At 42.6% G+C, this 10,519-nt stretch overlaps 1 protein-coding gene across 1 annotated transcript; it reads right to left on the bottom strand.

Annotated features, from left to right (window-relative positions):
- Window positions 1-1,505: 1,505 nt before the first annotated feature.
- LOC123046880 (uncharacterized) lies at window positions 1,506-4,346 on the bottom strand. Its single transcript, XM_044470317.1, has 8 exons — window positions 4,296-4,346; window positions 4,011-4,139; window positions 3,747-3,792; window positions 3,557-3,626; window positions 3,179-3,332; window positions 2,423-2,674; window positions 2,049-2,352; window positions 1,506-1,956 (listed from the first exon to the last, which is right to left on the bottom strand). The coding sequence occupies exons 3-8, from the start codon at window positions 3,789-3,791 to the stop codon at window positions 1,855-1,857; spliced, it is 927 nt and encodes a 308-aa protein (XP_044326252.1). The 5' UTR covers window position 3,792; window positions 4,011-4,139; window positions 4,296-4,346; the 3' UTR covers window positions 1,506-1,854.
- Window positions 4,347-10,519: the final 6,173 nt, after the last annotated feature.

Genomic DNA, 10,519 nt, shown 5'->3' with positions numbered 1-10,519 from the left:
GAGCTGCAAGTTGTGTAGCAGCCCATGACATGGTCTGCTGAGGTTGACAAAGCATGCTGTAGAGCACGCCCTGGATAGCTCATCGTGGGTGCACTGGTGTCAAAGGGTGCCGGAGAAAACCAAACGAGCCCTTAGTATAAAAAAAAAACAAAACGAAAATCCTAATACCTACGAAAAGCATACGTAAGTTTACGAAACCTTCCAACTAAACCAAACATCACCCCCCTAATTTTCAAGTGGGTGGGCCCCTGCCACCCCTAAACACCAATACTGATGCTCCACGTTGGTTATTACGTACATTTTCGTAAGTCTAGCATTGCTCCAGAGAAAAAGATTTTTGTGCATGTCTCAGCCATTTATTTGGTTGGAGATCCCCATGCATGCATACTTATCTTCTTTGTCTGTATACTTGTGTCAGAGAGTTGCATGTGCATCCATCCCACCTCTCATGTCCTTTTCATTTCATCTTCTAATTTCAGTTTACTATATCTTTTGAACCAAAAATCCAAATTAAATTTTGGTTGCATATGTGTGTTCGTGGCGACGAGACCTTCCGAACAAGAATACATTCTGACAAGTTTTTTTTAAGAAAAAACTTCGTTTCAAATATTGAAACTTGATAACCGTAACATTAGTTTTACCAAGTTTCATCATGTTTTGCCAAATTTCATATGCTTTTAGGGTTCTGGGCTTAGGGCTTTAGGGTTTACGTCTTAGTTTTGAAACTTGGTAAATTTATCACCGTTTCTATTAAGTTTTAGTACTTGAAACTTTAATGAATTTACATACAGCATGAAACCCATCGAAATCCGCAGCCCTTCACTACACATCTTGCATGTACCTTAAAACTGACATTGCGTCTGAATTTTCACAGTGTGTGTCTGTGTATTCAGGCGCTGTGCCCGCGCTTCCCCCAGCTCGATGCTCGGCCAAAGGAAGCTGCTAATCGCCATGTCCATGGCTGTCGGCTTCATCTTGCCAGTCTAATCTTGTCCTTGTGGTAAATTTGGTAAAATGGCATAGTGAATGAATGTAGTGGGTTGTCACTTGTGACTTGTCAGGCTGCAATTGTTATAAGCACCTAGTCAACAGTATGTGTGCACGCTTTGGGAGGTTGACAAAGTGTGTTTGTAGAGCACGCCCTGGATGGCCTAGCTGATCATGGGTGCACTGGTGAGGTGAAGTGGGCAGTGTAAAAGGCCACCCTGCATTTGTGTAGCAGGTTTGCCAGGCAAAATAGAAAAACAAAAAAAGAAGGCACACAAAGCAATGGATGCTGGACTGGAGAAAACCAACCTGTGTCTCCCTCCGTTCTTGGCTCACGCCCCTGCCAGCGTTGATTGATCCAAGCTGTGTGTGCGCACGTCCACCAAAGGAGAAGGGTGACGAGTGTAGTGGCTAGGACCTGGCATTTGGCACCAGAGCTAGAGGAAGAAGGTGCAGCGGTGGCGGCGCAAGAGAAACGTGGGGAGGAGCAAGCTTTGACAGTAGGAAGCAAGCAGATCAAAGCTGACAAGCATACAACAAAGGATAAAAAATCCAAAGAACAAAGCAAGCACACAACAACAAATGTGTTCCAAGTCAATAGTGCCACAGTGGCTCACAAGCTCACATGCGTACAAGTTGGATAAGTAGCCCTAAAGTTTAGATAATAAGTACTCCCTCCGTCCCAAAATTCTTGTCTTACATTTGTCTAGATACGGATGTATCGAACACTAAAATGCAACTAGATACATCCGTATTTAGACAAATCTAAGACAAGAATTTTGGGATGGAGGGAGTAGTCAACTAGCCGAGACCTTGAAAGTGGTTTGGCACCACACACTCCAGTTAAGCGAAGGAAGGCCAGGTAGATCATCCGGGACCTTTTAAAAAGTCCCGATTAAACGTTGCACCATATACTCCAGCAAGTAGTCCAGGTAGAAGATCCTTGAGCTTAGCATCAAGCTGGGGACGCTATCACACACAAAACACACAAAAAGGGTCAGTTATTTATATATACAGCCCCAAATCAAAATAATATAATAATTTGTGATTGGTTAGTTTACCCCGACAGGATCATGTTCGTGATAATGGGATACGGCTATTTTTGCAAAGTGTAAGGCACCCCAAGTATTTGGCTCAAACGCATTGGCCCACTTATTTTGTTTCTGAAAAAGCATAATCTCTCTAAAACCAAAATCTGCATTTGGATCAGCAGGATCAACTCGGACTTGCCACCCTTGTGTGTTAATGTTGTTCTGCAACCAATCTTTTTGACGTTGGGTAAAATTTCTTCTAAACAATTTCTTGTACATGCCCTCCCTAGCACCGGAGTTTCCTAGGAATGGATGATTGAGGACATCTTCTTTGCTGCCAAAAATGATTAGAGTTAAACACATATGATGGTCAATGCTAGAAGAATTAGTTGGCTAGTGCATACCATATATTTGTATTAAGGAGGAATTGATGAAAGTGCCTTAGTTCAACATCATTTGTCCAGCGGTTCAAAATATTGCGGAATATCATGTCTGCCAAACCTTGCGAAGGCCGCCTAGCATCAAGATTCCTTACACGAACATGGGATGGTTTAATTTGCATCATGTCGCCATTGAGACCATAAGTTCCACTAAGGCCCACATCATCTACTGTCATGTTTTTGTCCCATAACCTCTCAAGTAGCTCATACAAATCCCTACCATGATTAAAGAGATAAATTTACATCACTAACAAAATAATAGAATTTAATGTGACAGAACTAATATGAAGCAACTAGCACAACCGCAGGTGCTACATACAAATTCAAATTCCTACAAGAGATAAATTTTCATCACTAACAACATAGCACAATTTAATGTGACAAATCTAATATGAAAAGTCACTAGCAGAACCTCAAGTGCCACATACAAATTCCTAACAGAGATAAATTTGCATCACTAACAAAATAGCACAATTTAGGTAAATTTTCATCAGTAACAAACAGCATAATTTAATGTGACAAATCTAATATGAATACAAGGCAAAGCACATTATAATGGGAGAAACTTATGAGACATAGCAACTTGCACAATCTAAAAGACTAGACTAATGTATGGAGCAAATACAAGTGTACGAGGCAGTGTAAGCAAATACAAGTGTATGAGGCAATGTAAGCAAATATAAACCAGAGAGGATAAAGAGGGGAGGAGGGTTTCCATACCTAATACTATCTTTTAAAATTGTGGGAACGTCAACGGAACCTTGAATACTTAATGAATTTAACCAGGAGTCTACACTTTGGGGGATGTGAGCATAAGCTGTCACAGTTCTTCCAATCTCCCTATTATAGGCGACACCATGGGTCTTAACAATCCCTATATCAATTCTTGGGTTCAGCCCAATTGAGTCTAGCTGATTAAAGGGCAATTCATTCTCAACTAAGAAAGTAGCTGCTAGTTTCTGCACTTCTGTTGAAACAAATCCTTCTTCCGGATTCCCAGCAAAAGCTATTGCTTTATTTGAATAATGTATAAAACCATGTTTTTCTCCAAGTACTCCATTTTGAGAACAAGTAAACTCATAGGCTGAATAAGAGTACCATAGCTTTTATCACGAAAGTCTCTGGCTTTATTTCTCATGCATCTATCGAATATTTGTTTCTCACTTTGCTGCAATTGTACAGAACAGGTGGGGATGAGCTTATGAGGTTGAGGGGGGGGGGGGGGGGGGGGAAAGGAAAGGAGGAAAAACTTGGATGCAAAGGAATGTTATGCTCTGCTTATACTTACATGGTGCGGTTGTTGCGGTTGCTGATCCACTTCCATTTGATCCATGCTGAAAAATGAACAAAACAAAGAAATACACATGAGAAAGAGAAGTCCATATTACCCCTAAACTTGTCTCACGGTTCAGTCTACAACCCTTAACTTTGTTTTGGTTCAAATTTCAACCTCAAACATGGTGGATTTTCTCGTCTCCTTGCCACGTAAACTGTTTTAGCGTGAGACAAGTTAAGGGTTGAAATTTGAAATTTGGACTTCTCTCCAACATACCTGGGCTTTCTTTTCTTCTCTTCGTCTTCCCGGTGCGAGCCAACAGCCAAGGAGCAGCAGCGGAGCAGCCTGGGGGTGCCTCTGCAAGCCGCCGCAACTGCAGATCCAGATCGAACTCCCCCTGTTCTGCTGCAAATCATAAGAGGAAAGAGAGGAGTTAGCGGGCACCGAGGAAAGGAGGGAGTCGGCCGGCGGGGAAGGGATGATTTGGCCGGCGGGGAAGGAAGGAATCGGCCGGCGCGGCTAGATCCATGGACGGCGAGAGAGGAGGGAGAGGCGGCGCACCTGGAGGGAGAGCGAGGCGATAGGGCTGCGAGTGCGCGAGGGGTGAGCGGTTCCGCGTGGTCCGGCCGTTTTCACCCTAAAACCAATAGGGGGGGTGGGCTCACCTGGTTTGCATGGGCCACATTGTTTGGGCCTGTGCGATTATTTGCCCTTTTGCATTGTCTCAAAAAAAATGCCCTTTTGCATTTTCCTTATATTACATTAAGGACTGTGATACAAAATATGACCCTTAATGGGACTTGAACCTTTGATCTCATGCATGACAAACCACAGTTACCAGACCCAATAACAAACACACCAAGTCTTCTCTGCTGTTAATTGGATGGAAATCAAAGATTTTAACCTTTGTACTACTGTCTTAGTACATAGAAAAGTGAATTCTTTGTTTTTTTTTGTGCATCATTGATGCTGCACTTTATGTGTAAGTTCATGGAGGAACTTCCCTATAATTTTTTTTGAAGTATCTTAGCACATATGGCTTTATAGAGTGTGTTCACATCTGTACGTGGCGTATTTCTTTTGCTTGAATTTGAACGAGTGATCTACTTTAAGAAAAGGGTGAAGAGAGATGAAACCGACATACATTGCGTGTATCACCATGTTATTTACAAAGAAAGTTACCGGGTAGTGTTTCAACAACTTCTTTCCCACTGGGTCAAAGTTATCTCAGGTTTGCACCTAAGTTATCAAGTCTGCCATCTAGTGTGCCAGGTAGATATCTCAGATGTATTACAGGATGTCATCTTAAATTCTCTCTATTTCAGAAGTTGAAAATATTTTGTAGCTCAAAGCGTCGGTCCGATGCAAAAGGCCGTTTTTACATGAAAGATTCGTCACGATAAGATCTTTGGAACTAGATCTCAAGTTGTTATGTTCCAATGACTTTTTTCTACTAAAAAATTACTACGCTGCCGGCTACATATGTTACCACGCGTGTGGTATATAAGTTATCGTGATATTTTCACACAAGTTACCGGGCGCATAAAATGGTTCCCCCATCATTCTCCACACACACATGTATGTATGCACTAGAGGACAATAAATCTGATGTCATTTTAAATTCTCCCTATTTCAAAAGTTCAAAAGAAAATTGTAGTTCAAACCGTTGGACCAATGCAAAAATTGTTTTCGCATAAAAGATTCGTTGCGACCAGATCTTTGAAACTATGTCCCATGTTGTTATGTTCCAACGACTTTTATAAATCTCAAAGTTAGCGCGCTTGGGCTACATATGTTACCACGCTTCTGGTATTTAAGTTATCATGGTATTTTTGGTATTTTCAGACAAGTTACGGGTTACCTTTTTAACAACTTTTTTCCATTGGTCAATGTTGTCGCGGTGGTTTTATTTAAGTTATCGGGTATTTGGTTCGTATATTACCATGTTATTTTCACATAAGTTACTGGCGGTAAGTTTTCAAACAACCCCCCCCCTCCCCCCCGCCCGCCCGGTTCAAAGATACTGCGGTGTTTGTATATAAGTTAGTATGCAGTTCATATATTATTGTGCTATTTTCACATAAGTTATCGGGGTGTGTTTTCAACAATTTCCCCCTCTTGGTCAAAGTTCTCGTGGTGTTTGTACATAAATTATCGGGTTTGCGGTTCGTATATTACCGTATTATTTTCACATAAGTTACCGGATATAGTTTTTAATAAGTTTTTCCGTCCTTGGTCAAAGTTATCATGGTGTATGTATGTAAATTATCACGTATGTGGTTCATATATTGCCATGCTATTTTCACATAAGTTAGCGAGGTATATTTTTCAACATTTTTTTCTGGATCAAATAATTACCATGGTGTTTTTATGTAAAACATCAGTTATGTTGTGCTTATATTACCATGTTATTTACACAGAAATTACTGGGGTACATTTTTAACAACCTTTTTTCCGCATAAATTTTTTACCAAAGTGTTTGTATGTAAGTTATTGGTTATGTGGTGCTTATATTACCATGTTATTTACACAAAAATTACCGGGGCATATTTTTAACAACACTTCCTCTTGGGTCAAAGTTACCTCGGTGTTTATATGCAAATTATCAAGTCTGCAAAGCGTAAAATATCATGTTATTTACGTAAGTTAACGGGATTATGTTTTACAATAAAATTCCCCCGACTCAAATTTACCATGGGATTTGCGCGTAAGTTATCGGTCTACAATACGTATATTACCATGCTATTTACACAGAAGATTGCACTGCATATGTTTTCAACAACTTTTTCTAGGGTTCAAAAATGTTAATATGGTGTTTGTACTTAAATTATCAACTCCGAGTTCCGTAATTTACCATGCTATTTACATTTGCATTCGTCTTAACTTATTCAAAAGCAAAAAAAACATTTGTACATGACTACTTACTCGTGTATAAGATAGCTTAAAGAGACATGAATTCACTCGTACCTAGCTAGGTTAACTTGTCGGCTATAGGACTGTGGAACATCCAAATGACTCAAGTCCTAGGCATGACTAGCAGAATGCCCGTGCGTTGCTACGGGCTAAAATACATGTAAATAAATTAAAAGAAAAAATTAAGGTCGTCTTCAAGGTTGAAACTCATTTCTCTCTCATAGAGCCAAGCATGTATGGGCATCAAATGGGCGCCAAGCGAACGTCTTCAAAATTTAACCACCTAGACAGTCCGGGCTCCCTCAAATTAGCCCATATGTAGGAGAGAAATGTGGTTGTCCGGCATATCTGACATGTTATCACCAACATGTGGTCCCAACACAAAAACACCACCCCACGACGCACGGTTCCATTTTCATGTCATACCCTACCCTTTTCGCTCGGGTTTCCATCATAGCGGGACATTCCAAGATGACGCCCACCGCACCTTTGACATGGCGCCCTATCTCCTTCACACTGTACTTCCCCATGGACCATCAAGGAGGAATCCCCTACCAAGAGCCCCGCTCTACGTCCTGATACCCTTCCCCAGCGTTTGTGTCGATTCACCATCGCCATCAACGGGGAGGAGGTGTGCACCACCCGGGATGCCTGCCGAACGACGAAGGTAGATCCAATGTCTCCTGAGCCATTGTCATGTTCTAACATACAGTTGAATGTCGTGCATTACCACGAAACAAAATATATGATGTCCGTTGTTGGACATGCAACTGATACGCCACCGTGTCCGTTATTACTCTTGAAGCAACCAACCAATGCATTTACCATTCTATCCTAACTAAAAAATAATATGACTTATGAAAAATATGTATGGACCGCTCACTCATGCAATTTGCTGCAAAACCATCTCTACTAAAATGCAATTTGCTGCATTTGACCAACCCCAACCCACATCCCACTCACTCTCAACCCTCACTCTTATCACAAATCCACAAACTCGTATTTGGAGTGAGCCTCTGCGCCGTGGTAGGTGAGCAACAAGGGACATGGGTGGCAACCGCCTTCAGATGTAATTCACTACATGCCTATAGCAAACTTTCTAGATAAAAAGATAATGCTACCTCAACATGCAAACAACAAAAAAATGAATTATAGATCACAACAAAAATTATTTGATGACTTAAAGCAAGCAAATACAATTCTTTGTTGTTTCAAATGCTTCAAAAAGTAGGCGGTAGCAACAAAAACAAAGCAAACTTCTTACTGGGTTGGCAACTCGTCCAAGTATGTTTACATGGGCCATCATAATGCAATACAGATAAACTTGAACATAAAAAACAACAGTGATCGGAGATATTAGGTACAAGACCAAATGTATGACCCAGGTTTATTATTGCTCAAAGACCACTTTCACATGATCTCCTTATAGTGTAGGTTAGGGCACTTGGTTCTCTACAAACATACTATTTGAATTAGACATCATCGATGCACGTAAAACTGTAATGATAGAAAGCTAGTTCATAATTTCAACAAATAACGGTCAGCAGATGCTAGAACAACTCTTGCAGCTAGCATGAATAGTAGAAGAATGGAATGGTTCTATGGCTCTATGTAAAACAAATAACCCACTTTGATCAATATATTCAGGTAGGGGAACCCCCTCCCCCCCCTCGCGCGTTTGAAAATTCAAAAAACAAACAAATAGCCTGTCATAATGAGGTGTCATAAGCTGCACTATGGCCTCCTCCGAGCTCCCGTGCTCATCGTGTTGGGAAACGTAGCAGAAATTCAAAATTTTCCTACGTGTCACCAAGATCTATCTATGGAGAAACCAGCAACGAGGGGAAGGAGAGTGCATCTACATACCCTTATAGATCGCTAAGCGGAAGCGTTCAAGAGAACGGGGTTGAAGGAGTCGTACTCGTTGTGATCCAAATCAACGGAGATCCTAGTGCCGAACGGACGGCACCTCCGCGTTCAACACACGTACAGCCCGGTGACGTCTCCCATGCCTTGATCCAGCAAGGTGAGAGGGAGAGGTTGAGGAAGACTCCATCCAACAGCAGCACGACGGCGTGGTGGTGGTGGAGGAGCGTGGCAATCCTGCAGGGCTTCGCCAAGCACCTGCAGGAGAGGAGGAGGTGTCACGGGAGGGAGGGAGGCGCCAGGGCTTCAGGTATGGATGCCCTCCCTCCCCTCCACTATATATAGGGGCAAGGGAGAGGGGGGAGGCGCAGCCTTGCCCCTTCCTCCAAGGAAGGGGTGCGGCCAAGGGGGGGGAGTCCATCCTCCCCAAGGCACCTCGGAGGTGCCTTCCCCCTTTAGGACTCTTCCCTCCCCAAGTTTCCTTGGCGCATGGGCCTCTTGGGGCTGGTGCCCTTGGCCCATATAGGCCAAGGCGCACCCCCTACAGCCCATGTGGCCCCCCGGGGCAGGTGGACCCCCCTGGTGGACCCCCGGACCCCTTTCGGCACTCCCGGCACAATACCGATAAAGTGTGAAACTTTTCCGGCGACCAAAATAAGACTTCTCATATATAAATCTTTACCTCCGGACCATTCCGGAACTCCTCATGACGTCCGGGATCTCATCCGGGACTCCGAACAACATTCGGTAACCACATACAAACTTCCTTTATAACCCTAGCGTCATCGAACCTTAAGTGTGTAGACCCTACGGGTTCGGGAGACATGTAGACATGACCGAGACGTTCTCCGGTCAATAACCAACAGCGGGATCTGGATACCCATGTTGGATCCCACATGTTCCATGATGATCTCATCGGATGAACCACGATGTTAAGGACTCAATCGATCCCGTATACAATTCCCTTTGTCTAGCGGTATTGTACTTGCCCGAGATTCGATCGTCGGTATACCGATACCTTGTTCAATCTCGTTACCGGCAAGTCTCTTTACTCATTCCGTAACACATCATCCCGTGATCAACCCCTTGGTCACATTGTGCACATTATGATGATGTCCTACCGAGTGGGCCCAGAGATACCTCTCCGTTTACACGGAGTGACAAATCCCAGTCTCGATTCGTGCCAACCCAACAGACACTTTTGAAGATACCTGTAGTGCACCTTTATAGCCACCCAGTTACGTTGTGACGTTTGGTACACCCAAAGCATTCCTACGGCATCCGGGAGTTGCACAATCTCATGGTCTAAGGAAATGATACTTGACATTAGAAAAGCTTTAGCATACGAACTACACGATCTCTATGCTAGGCTTAGGATTGGGTCTTGTCCATCACATCATTCTCCTAATGATGTGATCCCGTTATCAACGACATCCAATGTCCATAGCCAGGAAACCATGACTATCTGTTGATCACAACGAGCTAGTCAACTAGAGGCTCACTAGGGACATATTGTGGTCTATGTATTCACACATGTATCTGAGTTTCCTATCAATACAATTATAGCATGGATAATAAACGATTATCATGAACAAGGAAATATAATAATAACTAATTTATTATTGCCTCTAGGGCATATTTCCAACAGTCTCCCACTTGCACTAGAGTCAATAATCTAGTTCACATTGCCATGTGATTAACATTCACAGGTCACATCACCATGCGACCAACATCCAAAGAGTTTACTAGTGTCACTAAACTAGTTCACATCATCATGTGATTAAGACTCAATGAGTTCTGGGGTTTGATCATGTTTTGCTTGTAAGAGAGGTTTTAGTCAACGGGTCTGCAACATTCAGATCCGTATGTACTTCACAAATCTTTAGGTCATATTGTAAATGCTGCTTCCATGCTCCACTTGGAGCTATTCCAAATGGTTGTTCCACTATACGTATCCGTTTGCTACTCAGAGTCACTCGGATAGGTGTTAAAGCTTGCATCGACAT

The sequence above is a fragment of the Triticum aestivum genome, chromosome 2B, assembly GCF_018294505.1.
Source record: "Triticum aestivum cultivar Chinese Spring chromosome 2B, IWGSC CS RefSeq v2.1, whole genome shotgun sequence".
NCBI classification, from domain to species: Eukaryota; Viridiplantae; Streptophyta; class Magnoliopsida; order Poales; family Poaceae; genus Triticum; species Triticum aestivum.
The sequence above is the reverse complement of the archived record's forward strand: the minus strand, read 5'-3'. Positions and strand labels throughout refer to the sequence as shown.

Excerpts from the sequence above, each read along its gene's own strand:
- LOC123046880 (XM_044470317.1), bottom strand. The coding sequence starts at position 3,791 with ATGGATCAAATGGAAGTGGATCAGCAACCGCAACAACCGCACCAT. Across the intron at positions 3,333-3,556 it reads CTTTCGTGATAAAAGCTATG|GGATTGTTAAGACCCATGGT; the intron begins GTACTCTTATTC and ends GAATTGATATAG. Across the intron at positions 2,675-3,178 it reads ATTTTAAAAGATAGTATTAG|GGATTTGTATGAGCTACTTG; the intron begins GTATGGAAACCC and ends TAATCATGGTAG.